The sequence below is a fragment of the Myotis myotis genome, unplaced genomic scaffold (genome assembly GCF_014108235.1).
Source record: "Myotis myotis isolate mMyoMyo1 unplaced genomic scaffold, mMyoMyo1.p scaffold_m19_p_7, whole genome shotgun sequence".
In the NCBI taxonomy this organism is placed as follows: domain Eukaryota; kingdom Metazoa; phylum Chordata; class Mammalia; order Chiroptera; family Vespertilionidae; genus Myotis; species Myotis myotis.
In genome coordinates this window covers 83099574-83120665 of record NW_023416379.1, presented here as the reverse complement: position 1 = coordinate 83120665, position 21092 = coordinate 83099574, and the positions used below count along the sequence as shown (strand labels likewise).

Below are 21092 nucleotides of genomic sequence, written 5' to 3'. Positions count from 1 at the left end.
CATACATGATTGGTTCAGAGACCCCCCCATGTACTAGAGGTTCAGAGACAGAAAGGAGGACTGAGGTATATAAGACATTTTGAGCTAGGGATGAGGTAATGCACCTTGGGGATTGCAAAGAGTCATTGCAGTATGATTAGAAGAGCAGATGTTTAATAAATCAAAGTTTATCTGGCTATAAAGGTGGGTTGAAAAGGTTATTACTGATAATGTCTTATTGGGCAAGGCCCTTTAGGCAGTTAAGAGGGTCAGGGCGGGGAGAGGAGGCAGAAGTTTCTCCTGAGTCTGGCAGCTAAAGTTGCCTTTAGCTCAATAGCTCAAAACAATCTGCATACCACAGAGGCATATTGGGGTGACTCTTCTGGACCCCCACAATTTCTTTTCTTTTCTTCTTTTTTTTTTTTACTTTATTCACTCACCTCACTGCTATTAAACATCTTTGATGTGCCAGACATGTGTGTTAACAAAGAATTATATGTTTAAGGATCTGTCATTGAGTAGATTACAGTTGATTGAGAAAGTCAGATCCTTAAACATATAATTCCAGCACAACATGTTAAGTACAAAGGTGGAGCTATGTACCAATTAAAATGGAAACAGAGAGGAGAAAATGACTAGCTTTGCCTGGGGTTGCTGGGAAAGATTTTACTGAAGAGGAAATTTTTTATTAGTGTCTTTAAAGCTAAATAGCCACTCATTAGTTAAAGAATAACAGGCAGATCGATCCAGAGAAAGGATAGAACACATGGAAGGGCCTGGAGTCATGCCAGTGCAAGGTATGGACTAGCTATGATGATGTAGGTGAACTGGAAATAGAGTGGCTGTTTAGGCTGAAGATTTTAGAGAATCTGGCACCATTTGGAAGAATATCAGGGCTAAAAGATCCTAAGGACAAGGAAGAACCGGTTGGTGGTTATTCCAGCCATCTAAGCAAGAAAGTCAATGAATCAACTAAAGCATTGAGAGGAATGAATGGATTTGAGAAATATTGAGGAGCATGAAGCAACAGAACTTAGTGATTGCTTAACGCTGGGAGAAAGGAGTGATTAGGTGACAGGAGGACCCCCACAATTTCTAGGTTATTAACCTGGATTATTGCAGGTTAATAATCCAGGTATGGTAGGCAGTCAGACAGACATGAGCACAGCAAGGACAATGGGTCAGGTACAGAAGGTCAACAAACTGGAAAGTCTTGGCAACAGGCAAACAAGGACCTTGCCCCTCCTCCCCTAGCATATCACTGATCATGTGGTTTGGACCCCCCCCCAACCTTTCCTCCCTAAAGATATATCTGGACCGCCATTGTATTTCAACTCCAGGCCCAGAAAAGCAGCAAAACCAGGTGATGCCATGGCAGCCTCAGGACTAGCTGCCTTGAGTCATGATATCCTGCCCTGGTGCTAACCAATCAGCAGAGACCAGGACCGTGAAAGAGCACACTTGCAAAACTGATGAATATTCTGCTGAAACACTCCATGAAACTTCCCCTAAGATTCCTGCCTGCAAGAGAGAGATAAAAACCCTCAAGACAAAGGACCCAGCACTCCCTCTTCCTCTGGAGAGCATGCCTGCACCTTCCCCTTCCCTCTCTTCTTCCCCCACAGGCATGTATCTCCTAAACTCTAAGGAACCCCCACAAGACTTGCAACCAGGGGAGCAATGGGTAACAGCAGCCTGTCCCGGGCTAACCCCCTAAACCTGTCTGCAAGGCCCCTTTTACTCTGACTTCCCAGTGAGCCAAAGCAGCCCAGCCTAAGCTAGCCTGCTGCTTCTTCTCTGCTAAGCCCTTCTTTGTTTCACTGTCCCAGCTTTAATAAAGGTACCCACCCTCATAGTCACCTTGACTAATGTGAAATCTTTTCTGCACAAAGTCAAGAACCCACACACTACCAGCTAGCCCCAGGCAGATCCACTTAGGGCCAGGTCTGATCACATGGGATAAATGATTTTCAATACTAGAAGACAGAGCCCCTTAAACCAGTGATGGCGAACCTATGACACGTGTGTCAGAGGTGACACGCGAACTCATTTTTTTGGTTGATTTTTCTTTGTTAAATGGCATTTAAATATATAAAATAAATATCAAAAATATAAATCTTTGTTTTACTATGGTTGCAAATATAAAAAAATTTCTATATGTGACACAGCACCAGAGTTAAGTTAGGGTTTTTCAAAATGCTGACACGCCGAGCTCAAAAGGTTTGCCATCACTGCCTTAAACTGTTCCATTAAATTCAACAATCATTTAGTAAGCACTTTTTCTATGCCAGTTTCTGTGTTGGGCACTGCAGCAACAAAAGATCCTATCTGCTCTTTGCCAACCATGCCTGGGTAACCCAAGTGTTAAATAAATCTACGGTACTTCTGTTGCAGAAGACCAAAGAAAACCAAGCGACGCTTTAAAGAAGTGGAGGGATGCTGTTTAATTACGCTAGCGGACTCAGGAAATAGCTATCCAAATCTGAGTACCAAAACATGCAGGGGCCTTCATTTTATATCTCCCTGTGGTCTTTGTCCTGCAAATATGGATTATGCTTCCAGTCCTTTTCGCGGGCTTTGCAAGAAGACCCTTAGGTGTTGGGGGTCTCCAGGCCATATCTGATGGTTTGGCCTGACACCAGCGTTAATAACCCTCCCTCCAGGGGCAGTGAGCTGTTCACATTTTTATGGCCTCTGTAACAGGTTCTGCAAGACCAATTTCTGGGAAGGAGGTAATGACTTAATCATAGGTTAGCTTGCTGGCATGGATTCCAATTGCTAGTCCCCCAAAATATCAGGGTTACATTTGAATTAGCCCTTTTTAGCCTTCTCACTTCTGCTTGGTAATTTCTGTTTCTTCTAGTAAGCTTAAAGTTACATGGACTGTTTGAGCTTCCAATTGCAGGGATGAGCACAATCCCCCATGATGCCTCTGTCTAAAGAAGTGCCCATTTCTTCGCTGGTACCAATGACTAATTCCCTACTACAAGGACTATGTTTCTGCATTTCCTGTAACTTGACTGGTAAGCTGCCTACTATTCAACTTCCTGTAAAGGTGCTCACCTGTATATTAAGATAGATATTGCTATGGTAGCACTTACATTGTATTTATCTCCGCTCATGGGGACTGGCTGATGCTGCTTTAGATTTGTCCGAGGCCCTGGTGCAGCCCAAGTCGTTTTTTTTCCTGGGGACACCTAAGCCCCAGGGTTTCCTAGGGGCAAAGTGGAAGTGGCATTAGGCGTGGCCTTGGCCATGGCCAGGGCTCCCTTCGTTTCAGGTCCTCTGAAGGGCACGCAGCCCTACGATGGTACAAAAGGGCCGTGGCGGCCGAGAGGAACACACCTCCGCTCCCGGGTCCCGTCCCACTCCACCGGAGCAGCTGTCGCAGGTGGTGCCGGAGTCTAACCAATCGGAAAGGGGGTTACACTGACGGCGGCTCCGGCGTCCAATCGGAGGGCAGGACTCAGACTCCCCGCTCGCTGCGCCAACAGCTCCAAGCCTGTTCCGCTGTCGCGCCCCAGCCGGACAGCGGCCCGCACTGCGCAGCACCCCCGGCCGCGCGGACTCCCGGAGGTGGTGGCCGCTCCCCGCGGCGGCGGCGGCGGTGGTAGGGGGTCGCTCCTGCGCAGGCACCTCGGGAAGAGCTGCGCCTCCCGCTGGCCTCGCGCGTCTCCTTCGCGCCGGGACCCTCGAGCGCCGGTTCCGCGCGCTGGAAGGAGCGGCCGCGGCGGCAGGTGAGTGAGGCCTCGCGCGCACGGTTGCGGGGAGCAGTGCCACCCCTGCCGGCCCACCGGGGGATTTGAAAGTAGAGGTGGTGCGAAACGCCCCCTTTCCGATCCCGACATCCAGGGACGCCGGCGGGGACGTCCGCGAAGGGACCGGTGGCACCGACGTAACTGGCGGAGGCGGCGGCGGCGGCCGGTGTGGGCCGGCGAGTAGCGGTGGGTTGGGTTGGGGTGGGCAGGGCTGCGGCGGGGCGGGGGAGAGGGGAGTGGGCTGAAGGCCAGCGGAGGCTCGCCAAGGTGAGCGAAGGTGAAACCCAGGGGAGGCGGGCCGGCGGGGTGGGCATTTGAATATGAAGAGACGCCTGGACAGGCCTGTGTCTGAGTATCAGATTCGAGTTTATGGTCATGATGTCATCCGCTGTGAAAACGAATTTCCTGCACCGGCAGCCGAGGAAGATAAGGACGAAGTGCGTTGTGCGGGCCGGGGCTGTGTGTGAAGCACTTTACAAACACTTCCTTTCCGGTGGTGGCATCCACGGTACCGGGCGGCAGGGCGGCCGGGGGGAGGATGTGTCCGGGGTTGGGCCGCTGGTGACAGGCAGGTTCGGGTCCCTTCCAGGGCCGACCCCCCAGGAGGGTTTGCTGAACCACCAGCGACCTGATGGACCGAAGCCCGAATGAAATCTCGCCAAGGACTATAGGAAGTCACCTGCTCTTGTTAATATTATGGTTTTCTTCCCTTTTCCAGGCAGTTTAAGGGAATATGTTTAATAGAAATAAACTGTCTCCTCCCTTTAAATTAGCCACAAAAATGTCTGGGAGAAATTTTGATGAAAACACAGGGAGTCCATGGAGGGGCATTTTATTCTGTAGGAAGTAATAGAACTGTAGCTGTTTTGGAGATACTTGCTAGACAATTTTGCGGGCGTGGGAAAATTGGGGAATGATTTAGAATCCTAAAAAATAAAGGACTGGGGAAGTCTTTTACTGAGTACTTAATGTTTTTTTCCTTAGAATATGAAGATAATAACAATAGTAATCTAAACGAAACCACCTACGTTTTCTGTGTGCATAGACAATAGTTCTATTTTAAAGCTGTGTGAGAGTTTCATTACAAATAATACTTGTGAAGCGCTTGGAATAGAGCTTTTGTATTATGAAGTGGGTAGCATGTTGTTGATGACAAGTAGCTTTCACCATATCCTGTAACTGTCCTACTCTCCCAACTTCACCTGGGCTAAGAATGTCAGAGAGAATTGCCCATCCAGGCAAGGAAGTCATCCCAGGGGAGGTAGAATGTGCTTTGTCCCCTGAATTAAAGAAAACTATCTACTTCTGTTTGCTGTTGGGGTTATTTGGATGCAGTCTAGATGAGTCTGCTTTCTCTTTTTCCCATCATTATCATCATCATCATCATCACTAGAGGCCTGATGCACAAAAATTCTTGCAAGAGTAGGCCTTTCTTCCCCCGGCTGCTGGCACCAGCTTCCCTCCTCAGTCCGCCGGTAGGCACCTGGGAACTGGGCTGGCTTCCCTCGGGCTGCCCACAGCACCCAGGACCTGGGTTGGCTTCCCTCTGGCCCCGGCTTCGTCAGGAAGGATGTCTGGAATGATGTCTGGAAGACATCCAGTATAATTAGCATATTACCCTTTTATTTTTATAGATTATTTTTGCTTGGAAGAATTACAAAATGTCTCCCAATGTTTTCTAATATAACAGTGATTTTCATACATTGAAAACTACTTGAGATCTCCTTGATGTTTTATTTATAGTTTAATGCTCCCTGTTAGAATAAATCAGTATTCGGAAGGCATAGATACAGGTGCTGCTAAGGAAAGATGTTCTGGCAGGAAAAGTTCTGTGAATCGTTTGGAGATTATTACTAGACTTGTTAACTTGCTGTTACTAGACTCAACTTTGTTGAAGACATGAAATTGGTAAGAGCACATTAATTGCTTTCTGAGCTTGGGCCACCACTGACCTTCAACTTCATCACATGTAAAAAGGGATTTAGATTAAATTATTTTTAGTTATTTTATAGTTTCACAGTAATACCATCTGCCTGTCATAGTGCACTTTTTTTGCAACATAACAGCTTTGTAACTAGAATGGATAAAGGAAACTAAATTTAAGGGTCTGTTCGGTAATGCTTTGTGCATCCCCATTTTACACACAAGGAAATTGAATCTGGGAGGAGTTAGATCTGCCTAAGATTGTCCATCTACTAAGAATGAGCTCAAATTCTGGGATTCTTGTGGTCTCCATGCTGTCTGTGCTTCTTTCTAATGCTGGGGACAAGGACTGAAACACTTGGATCCTAGCGATGTATTAAGGGATTACTGACCTCAGGATAAACACCCCATACATCTTGAACATCATTTCTACTCAAGATTTGGGGAAGAAAGAGTTTGATTCTTATGTAATTTGTGTGAGACAGAGGCAGACACTTGTTTCTGCTTGTATTGTGTTTTGTTTTGTTTTGTTTTGTTTTGTGGGGTTTTTCCCATATGAGAAGTGGTGTAAAATAGTTCCCATTAAAACACCCAAGTCTGTATTATGAAGGATACATTTCACATAATTTTTGAGGTAAAATGAGACTTCAAAGATCTCCTCCTCCTCCTCCTCCTCCTCCTCCTCCTCCTCCTCCTCCTCCTCCTCCTCCTCCTCCTCCTCCTCTTCCCCCCCCTCTATATAAATGTGTGTGTGTGTGTGTATCACTATCCAATTCACTCATTTATAGTGTATAATGTTAGAGTTGCACAGCATCACCACAGTTAATTTGATCACCCTCAAAAGAAACCTTATACTCATTAGCATTTCTCCCCAACCCTGTGTTCTAGGAAAACTAATATACTTCCCTTTTCTGTAGTTTTGCCTAGTCTAGGCATGTTAAATAAAAGGAATGATGCAATAAGTGATCTTCTGTGACTGCCTTCTTCCACTTAGCATAATGTTTCAAGGTTTTTCCAGGTTGTAGCATATATTAATACTTCATTCCTTTTTATTGCTAAATAATATCCATTGTGCGATATACCACATTTTATTTATCGACTTATCACTTGATGGACGTTTGAATTGTTTCTACCTCTTGGCTCTTAGGAATAATGCTGTGGTGAGTATTTGTGTGTAGGTTTTACTGTGGACATAATGTTTTAATTTCTCTTGTGCATGTGCATAGTAGTAGAACTACTGAATCCTGTGGTAACTTTATTTGAAGAACTGCCAAAATGTAAAATGTTTTCTAAGTGGTGGTTGCACCATTTTACATTCTTACTAGCAGTGTATAAAAAGGTTCCAATTTTTCTGTATTCTTGCCAACATGTGTTGTTATCTGTCTTTTTGATTACTGTATTCATCATAGTGGGTGTGAGGTGGTATCTCATTATGGTTTTGATTTCCATTTCACTGATGACTAATGAAGTTGAACATCTTTTCATGTGCTTATTTGCTATCTGTATATCTTTGGATAATTGTTTTTTTAGGGTTCTTCCCTCATTTTTAATTGGATTTTTTGACTTTTATTATTGAGTTATAGTTTTTTACATATTTTATATATATAATACATATATTTTATATATTCCTTATCAGATATATGATTTGCAAATATTTTCTCTCATTCTGTGGATTCCCATTCTTTGTGGTATCCTTTGAAACATTAAAGTATTTAATTTCAATTTCAAGGAAATCAAATTTATTCTGTTTCTGTAACTCATGCTTTTGGTGCTATATCTAAGAAGACATTGCTTAACCCAAGTCATAAAGATTTATTCCTGTATTTTCTTCTAAGATATATATATATGTTGGTTGTTGACTAAGCATACATGAATCAGGAGGCTTTGGCTAGAAATAACTGGTAAAGATTTATTCAAAGGTATTACACAGCAAGGTAAATATCCAGAGTGTTCTGTAAAAAAGGAAGAGAAGCTGAGGGTTTTTATAATAAAAAGTACCTTCTTGAGAAGAATCAGTCTTGCATTCTGAGTCTTTGGATTGGGCCAAGATGTAATCCTCTAGATAACTGATGGTCTGGAAAACGGAGATGAGGTGGTCTGGACAGGTGAATGTTCTTCCCTTCATCAGGGGTAATCAGAGGATTAGCAGAGGTTTGATGCCTATTGATGCAGAACTGGAATATTCAAAAGTTTAAGTTTCCAGGCTAGTTAAAACAAGACTAGAATCTTTTTCTCAGATATCAACCTACTTGATTTTAGTAATTTAGCAGCTTTACTATAGTGAATCCATTTTATTTCTTTACTCTAATCCTCATGGTCTATGATCCATTTTGAGTTAATTTTTGTGTATGGTATGAGATGAAGGGTCTAAAGTCATTCTTTTACATTTGGATATCTAGTTGTCCCAACACCATTAGTTGAATTTTCTTGGAACCCCTCTGCTCTTATAAGTAACGCTGTTGGAAAAGTTTTATGCATACTATGATATTTCATTTGTAGTAATTCCTTGAATAGCTTGGTTTTATAAACAATACTTGTATGGTGCATGGATCTCAAGCACAGAATTACAAAAAGTTTTGGTATTGTCTGACAAGGTTCATTCAAGCTTGTCTTTGTTCTTTCAAGGTGACAAGTTGATTCATTGTCCTGATTATTTATGCCCCTATTTTCAGTATTATATATTTGAAAAGTATAACATTCTTGTCTCTTGATAAACAGCATGTACATTTTTGTGATTAGACTTAGTTATATTGTATATTTGTTGAATGATTTTTTTATGACCTATAAGAGAGTTTGGGCAGAACTACACATATAGGAAGTAACTTTAGGATGTTTTTGGAAGCATAGACTGTTACTGAAGAGCTGTTATAAGTCACCTGCAGGTCACCTAGTTAAATGATTATTGTCTTTTCATGTCTTTGTAATATATTTTAGACAGAATGCGACAGTGAAGTATGGTAAATGGAAATTAAGGTTGGCAATTCTTTCCTTAACTATTTTCTAGTGATTTGCATATGGGTTGGGCTTGGATAATGGAAGGGCTTAAATGCCAGGCTGAGGTTTTGGGACTTTTTGTATAGCAGTGGATACTTTGAACAGTTTTTTTAAATTAGGGGATTGTCATGAACACATGAACAGAGCTATGACCAGAAAAATTAAGTTGGCGGCAGAAAGGGGAAAGTGATTGAGGTAGGAAGGTCAGTTAAGAGACAGAGTGTTTTTGTCAGGAAATATTGAGGACTTTAAGAAGTAGGGCAGCAGTGAAGATGGAAAAGAATGGATAGCTGTTAAAAATGAAGACTCCTGGCCTCTACTGTAGACCAACTGAATTAGAATTTTCTAAATATGGAGAGTAGACAATTGAACTTCTTTTTTAATCCTCACACGAGGATATGTTTGTATTGATTTTAGAGAGAGAGGATGGGAGAGGGAGAGAGAAACACATTGATGTGAGTGCCTCCCATACCTGCTCCTAGATGACACTTAAACCAAATGAGCCACACAGGGCTGGACAGCTGAACTTTTAACAAGGTCCACTCAGTGATTCATATGTCTACTATACTGTAGGGATTTTCAACTAGTGCGCCACAAGAATTTTTAAAACATGCAGACTTGACTACTCAGTCAGGGGCAGGGACCTCTTTTCCCTTAGATTTTCAAATAAAAAAATGACAACAGCCAACACAACAATAACCATCTGGTGTGAATGAATCAAAATTATATATATTTTTAAATTAGATTGGCCAAAACTATAATATATTTTTTGGTGTGCTGTAGGTTTTTAGTAATTAGTTTATGTGTCCCGTGATATGAAAAAGTTGAAAATTGCTGCTGTAATAGATAATATGAAAATAGAGTTGACTAGGCTGGCAACTGATGGTGCACTCAGGACATCTCTATGTGACCGAGAGAATGATGAAGCTGTTTTAAGATATTAGGGAACATAGGAAAGGGGGAAGATTTGGAGGTGCAGACAACGTGTTCAGTTTGACATACTAGATCAGATTTGACTTGGCAGCAGAATACGTTGTGCAGTGGGATTGGTTGGAAAAGTAGAATGGTTACTCAGGGCAAAAGCCAGGGCAGTAGATAAACAACCTTTAAAAACTACATTTGTGCCTGGCCATTGTTGCTCAATGGTTGAGTCTCAACCTATGAACCAGGAGGTCAAAGTTCGATTCCCAGTGAGGTCACATACCCAGGGTGCAGGCTTGATCCCCAGTGTGGGGTGTGCAAGAGATAGCCGATCAATGATTCTCTGTCATCATTGATGTTTCTATCTCTCTCTCCCTCCCTCCCATTCCTCTCTGAAGTCAATAAAATTAAATTTAAAAAAAAGATTTGTGAGTATCTTTACAATACTAGGCCACTTATTTGCTGTTTTAGTCTACTGTTAGTGGAGACAGATATTTTGGTATAGGGAAGTAGCTGTACTCCGAGAAACCAGGGAATCTGCTCAGCCCAAGCTTTCATGGAGACCTGTGTGCCCTCCACACAAGTTCTGAGGTCTCTGGAACCTAGGCAACAGCCTGCATGATATTGTCTGAACCCAGTTATGACTGTCTGAGGGAAGAGATGCGTTACACTAGGTCAGGGGCACCAAATACTGAATAAAAAGAGAAGTACTGCTATCTAGATTCTTGACAGCTGAAATTGCTGACGTGTGACTGGAGCTACATCTGTGCAAAGTATGTGTCTTGTACTTAGAATTGTTACTCATTTCTTTGGAGAGGTGGTTTTTGTTCTTGTGTACTGGTTTTGGTTTCTTGGATGGACTAGCAGCAGAGGACCCATGCACCACACTCAGGAGGCAGCCCATCTCAGGTTAAAATGCTGGAGATTTTCCAGACCCAAAGTTCCTCATAAAAATGATTCTGTGCCTTTGATCTTCAAAATCTTAAGTCCCTGGTTTTTGGAGGGTCACAGCTTCAATCAGTAAGTCTTTGAATGACTACATACACAGACCATCTAGTATGAAGTATGTTTGAAAGAAAAAAGTCTCTACCCTCAAGTAATTGCAGTCTAACTGGGAAAAAGAACAACACAGAAAATGACTTGTGAACTTAATCATCATGTTCTTTAACTGGCTGCTGGTGTGCCTGGACTTCTAGGGGCATGTCCCCCTGGCCATACCACAAGTCGTCTTATTCTGGCATGATGAATTCAGTCCCCTCACTCTAACCACAACCCCACATCCTTGCACTTCTCACTGAAAGTTACTTTTAAAACACCAGTTCTTTGACTTCATCAGAACCTCAAGTCTAAAATCCTGTCTGTTTGCATCTACATTAGTTTCAGTTTAGATGCTGCAGCTCAAATATCAGCCATTCATTAGATGATATCAACTTCAGCTTCCTTCATCATACTTTAGTTTCAAGCACAGGTATGTTCAGCTGTATATTTTGTTCATGCCTGAGCCAGGAAATTGCTAGAGCAGTGCTTCCCAAACTTATTTGGCCTACTGCCCCCTTTCCAGAAAAAATATTACTCAGCGCCCCCTGGAAATTAATTTTTTTTTAATTTTAATAGCAATTAAACAGAAAGATATATGCCTCCAAATGCACCTGTGGCCATCACCGCCCCCCCTGGATCGCTGCAGCGCCCACCAGGGGGCGGTAGCGCCCACTTTGGGAATCACTGTGCTAGAGAAAGCCAATCAACAGTGTCACTCTAAAAATTTATGGAATCTGCTGTCATCATTGACCACAAATCCTGCTGTTTCCTTGTACTCTTACCCATCCTCCACATCTGCCATTTCTCTGTATTCCTCAAACCACCGGCCCTTTTACCACCCTACTCCCTCTCAATAAATGACTCTACCTTTTATAACTCAGGGAATGCGGCTCCCTTCACCTCTAGCCCTCCAACCTGTTAGCACACTCCTTTGCTCCTTTTCTCTTATTCTGATGGAAGGGTACCCTGACCATCGATATCAGTGGTTCTCAACCTTCCTAACGCTGCGACCCTTTAATACAGTTCCTCATGTTGTGGTGACCCCCAATTTCAGTGTTACAAATTGAACATAATTAAAGCATAGTGATTAATCACAAAAACTGTGTAATTATATATGTGTTTTCCGATGGTCTTAGGTGACCCCTGTGAAGGGTCGTTCGACCCCCAAAGGGGTCACGACCCACATGTTGAGAACTGCTGATCTATAGTGAAGCACTCTACCTAAATCACAGATCCTTTTATTTTAGGGCCCAAAGAAGATAGAGTCTGAAGGCAGGAAGATTTATTAGGGGAAAGCTCTTTTTGTCATTCGTGGATTATTAAAAATGAGTGAAAAATCAGAGGGAGCTCCGAGCCTGAAGTTTTAGGTTGAATAGTTATGCCTTTGACAGTAAAAGGGAAGACTAAGAGGGATGTGGTGATGAAATTCATTTCAACAGCTGTTGAATTTCTTCAGAAGTTACTGTCACCTGCCAGTCCCTGTAGGCGTTGTCTGCCTGTCAGCCTCATGTGCATATTGTATAGGCTCAGAGTGAGGTGGGGTCTTTCTCTCAAATAGTATTTATTTCTTATTCTCCTATTTTTCAACAAGAACTGGTGGTGAGCCAATATGGTGGAATTTCTACCACCTATTTCTGTAGTCGTTAAATGGAACAGCAATCTCCCTCTCTGGAGCCTCAGAGAGCTTGGCACTCCTGCTTTGTGAAAAGGGAGACTTTTTGTTTCTTCATCTGTTCTTATTAAGCTTTTAGAATAATTTCTAAATTTCTAATTGCAGACAAGCAAGGTAGTCAAACCTGAGTATTATATAGAGTATAAAAATGGCCCATGCATGCTGGGCAGGACATATATAAAAGGAAACTGGACAAGTAAAGGCAATTTTTAGTCTTTCCAATTTTAACTTTATTCAGTTATCTTTCAGTAAATTAATTATTTAATTTTTAAGTTGATAGAGGTAAAGCTGGTATATAAAAAGTTTAAATGTTGGTTCTCTTCTCCTGATGGTTAAACTTTTGAAACCTAATCCGAGTCAAATAGCATTACTGCTTATGCATTGTGTTTTTATATTTTAGGAACCCTGATTGCTCTCCTTCAACACGTTCAATATGAAGCTACTAGTAATACTTTTATTTTCTGGACTTATAACTGCGTGTAGAGGTAGTAACTCTTCGTATAGTTTGCCACCGAAGTTACTACTGGTGTCCTTTGATGGCTTCAGAGCTGACTATCTACAGAAATATGAATTTCCTCATCTCCAGAATTTTATCAAAGAAGGCGTCTTAGTGGAGCATGTTAAAAATGTTTTCATCACAAAGACATTTCCAAACCACTATAGTATTGTGACGGGCTTGTATGAAGAAAGCCATGGCATTGTAGCTAATTCCATGTATGATGTAATCACCAAGAAATATTTTTCTGACTTTAATGACAGGGATCCTTTTTGGTGGAATGAGGCAGTACCTATTTGGGTGACCAATGAGCTTCAGGAAAACAGATCAAGTGCTGCTGCTATGTGGCCTGGCACCGATATACCCATTCACAATACCACTCCTTCCTATTTTATGAATTATAGCTCCTCAGTATCATTTGAGGAAAGACTAAATAATATTACCATGTGGCTGAGCAATTCGAACCCACCAGTTACTTTTGCTGCACTCTATTGGGAAGAACCAGATGCAAGTGGACATAAATATGGACCTGAAGATAAAGAAAATATGCGCAGAGTGTTGAAAGAAATAGATGACCTTATTGGTGACTTAGTCCACAAACTCAAGATGTTAGGATTGTGGGAAAATCTTAATGTGATCATTACAAGCGACCATGGGATGACCCAGTGTTCTAAGGAAAGACTGATAAACTTGGATATCTGCCTCAATCGTTCAGACTACACTCCTATAGATTTGACCCCAGTTGCTGCAATACTTCCCAAAATAAGTAAGTAAATTTTAGCCAAGGAGTATTTGAATGGGGCAGTGGATTGAGGGTTTTGTAAGAGAATAAAGGTCTGGCTTTTGTAGTTAAGCACCATCTATTCTTACACTTACTCAGAGTGGGATTATATGTTTTCCCTCTACTTTACAAATTTTAAAACAAAACAATTAGCTTAAGATTTATGTTCAGAATTATTTCTTTGCTTTTTGGTGTATTTTGTAATTCATACAAATGAAAAAGGAAATTTTTACCCTTGAAAACATGTGGAATATTTGTGTGAGATATGCCTTTTGTTTACTGATAGAATTAGTGATGAGTAGTAATATGTAATTAGTTAATATTTACTGAGGAAGCTAGATGTGAAAATTGTCCCCTTTGTATAAAAAGTCCACCAGGAATAATAACAAAGTGAAAAAGAACTATATGAATGCTTTGAAAAAAGTGTGTGTGTGTGTGTGTGTGTCTCCCAACACTGTCACATGATTAGTCTCTCTCTCTCTGTCTTTTTTTTTTTTTTTTTTTTAGAATTAAAAGTGATTTAATAGATATTGTTCAGGATTTTTTCCAGTTATTTTAGTTAAAATTATTTTTTCCTTATCAACCATGACTTTTTCCTTTACTATTTCCTTTTCCTTCAGATAAAACAGAGGTTTATAACAAACTAAAAAACTGTAGCTCTCACATGAATGTTTATCTCAAAGAAGACATTCCTGCCAGGTTTCATTATCAACATAATGATCGAATTCAGCCTATTATTTTGGTTGCTGATGAAGGCTGGACAATTGTGCTAAATAATTCATCACTAAAATGTAAGTATTAATTTAGTATAAATTAACATTTCTCTTGTGTCCTAGGGATAAATCATAAATTGACATTGTTCTGTTAACAGAATACTTTGACTTAGAGATGTTGACACAGTATAATTAGTTCGATTTCAACTACACCATTGTGAGTTCTTCATTCAATTCTCAGGTTTTTATTTGATAGCAAGTCACAATAACCACGATGTCACCCTTGCATTAGAAGGTTGGGTGACCGTAAGGGTGAAGGTATAGTTTTACTTTCTTACCAAAACTGCAGAGTCTCTCAGTAACTTTCAAGATAGGTTCTCATTTGTAGAAAATGAAAGAGAAATAAGGAAACAAAGAAAAAAAAGAAAAGCAGCAAAATAAATAGGAAGAGATAGCTAGTTCAAATTTCTCATTTTTTTTTATGTTAAAAAGATTTGTCCAGACCTAGCCAGTTTGGCTCAGTGGATAGAGCGTTGGCCTGTGGACTCAAGGGTCGGGGGTTCAATTTCGGTCAAGGGCACATGCCCGGGTTTCAGGCTCGATCCCCAGTAGGGGGTGTGCAGGAGGCAGCCAGTCAATGATTCTCTAATCATTGATGTTTCTATCTCTCCCTCCCTCTCCCTTCCTCTCTGATATCAATAAAAATAAATTAAAAAAATTTTTGTCCAAGTAACCCTATGTGTTTTCCCAATGATGAAATCATTTACCTGAATGCTACAGCTGTTTAAAACATTGGACAAGAACCAGAAAGTAAACAAACAAAAATGCACTGGGTAAGTAAAATAGATGTATCGAAATCCCTCTTAAAAAAGATGATGTATAGGGGAGAGTTACAGGTCTTCCTGGAAACAAGCTTCTTTATCCATATGCTAAATTCAATTTGAATACTTTTTTTTAAAAAAAATGTGATTTTGTAGTCAATAGCAGAGGTCAGAAAACTTTCTGTAAATGGCCAGATAGTAAATCTGTATTTTAGGCTTTTGGGCCAGCTGGTCTGAACTGTTCAACTCTGCCTTTACAGCCTTTACAGTGGGAAAGCACCCATAGACAATATATATAAATTGACATGGGGTGTTCCACTGAAATTTAGTTTGCCAAAGCAAGCTGAATTTGGCGAGGGGCTGTTGTTTGCAGTCCCTGATCTAAAGCAATTCAGAAATATCAGGCAATAATCAAACCAGGGTCAATGGAATCATATACTGTTTACTAGAGGCCCGATGCACGAAATTCGTGCAAGAGTAGGCCTTCTTTCCCCCGGCTGGCAGCACCGGCTTCCCTTTGGCACCCAGGACCCGGGCTTCCCTCTGGCCGCTGGCAGGCACTGGGGACCTGGGCTTCCCTCGCAGCCCAGGCTTCTTCCAGAAGGTCATCTGGTCTAATTAGCATATTACACTTTTATTAGAGATACTTGTCATACTATAAAAACTTGGAAGGGAGGATGTAAAAAAAAAAAAAAAAATTGGAAAATACAGAAGTGTTTAGAAAAGAGAACAAAATGTATCCATAATCCCTCAATATAGAGGTACAGACAAATGTTAATTGTGGGAGTTTTTTGCCTTTCTAATCTTTTTCCTATTACATATACTTGCATATTTTTACATTATTGAAATAATAATATCTTTTTATGTATAGTGTTATATTCCACTTTTTATTATATTGGTCATATGCATTTTTATTTCGAAATATCTTAAACATACAATTAAGAATAATAAAACACTGGTATACTCATCACTTAGACCCTGCACTTCATGTGAAAGTGGTAGCTTATTAAATGCAAGTGGTGTACATTAAAAGGCAATATTTGTTGCCGTAGCCGGTTTGGCTTAATGGATAGAGCGTTAACCTGCAGACTAAAGGGTGCCAGGTTCGATTCTGGTAAAGGGCACATGCCCAGGTTGCGGGCTTAAGCCCCAGTAGGGGGTGTGCTGGAGGCAGCCGATCAATGATTCTCTTTCATCATTGATGTTTCTATCTCTCTCTCCCTCTCCCTTCCTCTCTGAAATCAATAAAAATGTAATTAAAAATGTATAAAAATAAAAGGCAGTGTTTGTTAAAATAAAGCTAAAATTTGAGAATCTGATATGGGAGTTTGGTTAGAGACCATCACATTTTTCTTTGAGTTAGACTTTCACTGGCATTATAAGTTGGAATCGTCTGGGTCAGCGGTTCTCAACCTGTGGGTCGAGACCCCTTTGGCAGTTGAACGACCCTTTCACAGGGGTCACCTAAGACCATCCTGCATATCAGATATTTACATTACGATTCATAACAGTAGCAACATTACAGTTATGAAGTAGCAACGAAAATAATTTATGGTTGGGTCACAACATGAGGAACTGTATTTAAAGGGCCAGGAGGTTGAGAACCACTGGTTTGGGTAGACTTCATATTCAGTACAAGAATCCCATCTGTGACATTCACAGTCACCTGGCCCTTCAGATGTTGAGGTGTTCATTAACTCTCAGTGAACAAGTAGTATCCTTCCTATATAATAAAAGCCTAATATGCTAAGTGTCTGACCTTTCATTAGACCATTCAACCAGTTGCTATGATGCACACTGACCACCAGGGGGCAGACGCTCCGACCAGTAGGTTAGCTTGCTGCTGGGGGCCTGCTGATTGGGACTGAGCAAGCAGGCCGGACACTCCCTGGAGCCCTCCTGCGGTGCTTCCTCAGCTGGCCAACCTCCCACGGTCCCTCCTCAGCTGGCCAGCCCTGATTGGGACTGTGTGAGACGGGCTGGACATGGTCTGGAGCCCTCCCACTGTCCCCTAGCCAGCCAACCTCCTGCTGTCCCTCCCCACTCCAGTCGTGTACTGGTGGGGTTCCTCGGCCTGGCCTGCACCCTCTCGCAATCCAAGACCCCTCAGGGGATGTCAGAGAGCCAGTTTTGGCCTGATCCCCACAGGCCAGGCTGAGGGACCCCACCGCTGCATGAATCCATGCACTGGGCCTCTAGTATTATATAACCCTATTCTTATCACAGGAGCAATTGACATAAGTAAGTCTGCAGGTTCACTTCTTCACCATTCAATGGTTTTAACTCACTCCTGCCCAATTACTCGGGACTTTCAGCCAGACCACTTTTTCTCACTGGTGCTGTTTGCAGTGGGCTTTTGGAAACTCCTGGAAAGTAACAGGTAAAATAGGTGGATCTAGGACTGAAAAATAAGTACTTAAGATTGAGAAATAGTTTTAAAGCCGCTATGACTGATTGGAAAAGGGATGTGTGTATGAAAAAGGGAACATGGCTGAGTTGAAGAAACTAGAAAATTTTATTTCTGGCTCCTGTCTGGTTCAACAGATCAGAATTCTAGTGGATGGGAATTATACTGGCAAGACTCTAGTATATTTACACGCAAAGCAGGTTATTTTCTAATAGAAAGATTATTTACTAACATCATTTTTGTTCTTTTTCAGTGGGTGACCATGGTTATGATAATTCTTTGTCTAGTATGCATCCATTTCTGGCTGCCCACGGTCCTGCATTTCACAAAGGCTACAAACAATGCACAATTGATAGTGTGGATATTTATCCAATGATGTGCCACATCCTGGGACTGAAACCACATCCCAATAATGGAACCTTTGGTCATATTCAGTGTTTGTTAGTTGACCAGTGGTGCATTAGACTCCCAGAAGCCATTGGAATTGTTCTTGGTGTGCTCTTGATCTTAACCATTCTAACGTGCCTCTTCATAATCATGCAGAATAGACTGTCTGCACCGCAGCCATTTTCCCGACTTCAGTTACAAGAAGATGATGATGATCCTTTAATTGACTAATACTATGTGCTGGAGTTTATACAAAGTGTTTTTGCTTAGTCACAAAACCAAGGATACACCTAAATGTGTTATAACTATGAAAAAGTATACTTTGAAAGACAAAGAATTTATACCAAGCATGCTGAAATTGTGTTTTACTTTTCTTTGTGTTTTCTTTTGGTGCATTAGCTAATACCAAAAACAAAAACACCCTGAACATTGTAAAAATTGCTGGTAGATTATTAGTTAACACTATTTCTCTAACTAGAAACATTTTTAAGAAAAATACTGCCTCTGCCTTTCCTTGTGCAATGGAAATTTGACACATATGAAAATATAACAAAATTTAGTAGGCATACTTTTCTAATAAATTTTTATATTTGTAAATGAAACAACAGAGTCTTTATGTAATTAGTGGAATTTGTGCATCAGGGAGGAAAAGTTTTCTATATTTTTATATTTACCTTTAATGGAGTTTGTATCCCAAGTAAACCCTTGAGTTAGGAAATTCTCTGTGATAGTTACATAAAATCAGTTAACCAGGCAGAAAAGATCAAGCATATGAAGATAGTATTTTAAGAAGTTATTATAAAAAACTATCAAAGACAATGTGGTACAAAGCCTCTGTCTTCACCATTGTGTCTTTGTTAAGACCCTTAAGCTGTTGAAATCTCAGCAGTTTTCTTTTGAAGATTATTGCTAATAAGAAATTAATAGAGAAAAGTGGATTGCTCTGTGCTTACTGGCTTTGTATACGTTATTTGTGTGTGTGCACAAGTGTGTTAGCATGTATGGGTGTGCAGACTATAGTCAACTTATGGAAGGGGATCAGAGATGGATTTGACCATAGGTAAGCTTCCGCATTCCCATAGAACCCAGCTCTTAGGAAAGGTTATATTTGCATTCATATTTGTTTCCCTTCGTCTAACTCACAACTTAAAATCATAATTTTAAAAATGCATTCATTTTTGTTACCATTTTTAACCTTCTCATGTTGATGATTATAATTAGAAGTATCAAAGAGCTACAGGAAAATTTATGACCTGATTATATATTTGGTTTTGATGAGTCAGAATGAGAAAAAGATATTTTTATGTTAACCTTTGGACTTTTATCCCTTTTTAAACAACAGAGTAGTTATATTTAAAGTGGAATTTAATATCTCTTGCTGTTTTACATTATCTGTATGTTAAATGACAGAATAAGCTTTCAACAGTGCCTAACGTTTCCTAGCTTGAGTGCTAGGTGGAACCTTCTAATAATCAAAATTAATATGACGAAACTGAGTTGTGACAGACTAGATTATATGTATTAGAGGAAAACTTGGATTCAGGAACCATTCTTTGGAAGTTGAGGCAAGCAATTGATATTAATAGTGTGATCTTTAAAGTTTTGACAATACGAAATAAAGTAGGCACGCAGTTCGCAGATACAGAAATTATTTACAGTAAATATGCAGCCCAGTTAAATGTTGATTATCTGTGATGGTTAAGAGCAATGGTGCTAATCACCAAGTGTTTAATTCACCCTGTCTGATCACTGCTGGGTTCCTGATCCTGGTGTTAGTGCCTATTGTATCTGGGGTTCTTGAGAAGCATTTCCACATCCTGTATAAATAGGTGACACTGATAGTGATCATAAGTTGACTGTATTAAGAACAACATAATACATAAATGAAATAAAACCAATAGGGCTAATTTTGCTTTTTGACACATTTTATTACTGAAGTTTTTCCTCACATAAAAGTGATCTTAAAGGTAATAGTTGATTTGAATGAAATAATAGAAAGTTTTCTTTTCTACTTCAATTGCCATTAAAAAAATAACAAAGAGTACAACAGTCACATTTAAAGCCCTGGATATTTTAAAAATAGTAGGAGGGTATTTTATACTATTTGAGTAGTCTTTCGTCCTTGGAATGGTGTTTTAGTGATTGCATTAGCTTGATGGTGGTGTGAGTTTCAGTGAACTATACGTGACATCCAACCTGTGAGTAGATTTTATATAGGATAGGATAGGAAGGGATGCTGTGTCTTAACCCCTGAACAAAAGACATTTACCTACTTGTCTTATCAGTCTCAAGATATTAACTTTAATTGAAATTGTAAATATATATATATATATATATATATATGTTCATGAATAGAATTTATTTAATCAAAGAGGTGTTTATTATATTGAACTCTGTGTTAATTCATTTGTATTTATAAAAACTATCACTGTCAAAACTAATGATCCTCCAATACTCTGAAAAAGTCTTTTAGTAAAGCAGGCTTTTACAGTAAGGTTTTGATGTATTTTATTATATAATTGGCAAATGTTCCTTGCTGTTTTCTGGGTGATAGAAAGTATTTAGCTGTTTATGACATTTAACTGTTTGACAACAATACTCAAAGGTAATAGGATAATTTTTTATTAGGTGTTTTTTTTTTTAATTCAGTGAGTGCATTCAGAATAAGTACATTAACTGATAACGGGGACAGTTCTGCTCTCATTAACATTCAGGTTCTCTGGTCCATGCTCTGTACTCTAGGCTTTGTGTTATTGTTCCATTAAGCTTGCTCTAAGAGGTGAATGTTTGGAACATTAAAGGATTAAAAATGCCTTTGCATTATTCTTGGGTTCCTCTCTTTCTAGCCTATATCTGGTAAGCTTTAAGGGTGAATGCATTTAATTTCTTTTATTTGGAGGGTTTTACTTCATTGTGAATACCTAAAGCTACAAATGAAGGACAAAGATGAGATGGAAAGTGTTTATTTATTGTCAATTCTTAAAATAGTGTGTAAATAAAATGACAGTGTGCTTTAAAAATTTTGTAATATAGTGCCTTAACTTGAAGTAAAATGTATTTTGATTTATTGTTTGAATTCATAGTTAATGACTTTGATTTTAAAATGTATCTGAATAAAATCTACCAATACATTTTTACTGTATTACTAAATATGGAATGCAACATCATTGATGTTTTTCTTTAATTTGTCACCATGTACAAT

At 40.1% G+C, this 21092-nt stretch overlaps 1 protein-coding gene across 2 annotated transcripts; it reads left to right on the top strand.

The window, feature by feature from the left end:
- The first annotated feature begins 3576 nt into the window (after positions 1–3576).
- Positions 3577–21040, top strand: ENPP4 (ectonucleotide pyrophosphatase/phosphodiesterase 4). 2 transcript variants are annotated; one of them, XM_036316094.1, is made up of 5 exons: positions 3577–3716; positions 3832–3923; positions 12686–13547; positions 14183–14353; positions 17757–21040. In XM_036316094.1, the coding sequence occupies exons 3-5, from the start codon at positions 12719–12721 to the stop codon at positions 18119–18121; spliced, it is 1365 nt and encodes a 454-aa protein (XP_036171987.1). In that variant the 5' UTR covers positions 3577–3716; positions 3832–3923; positions 12686–12718; the 3' UTR covers positions 18122–21040. The 2 variants fall into 2 exon arrangements, with proteins under 2 accessions (XP_036171987.1, XP_036171986.1); XM_036316093.1 differs by lacking the exon at positions 3832–3923 and having other exon boundaries at positions 3579–3716.
- Positions 21041–21092: the final 52 nt, after the last annotated feature.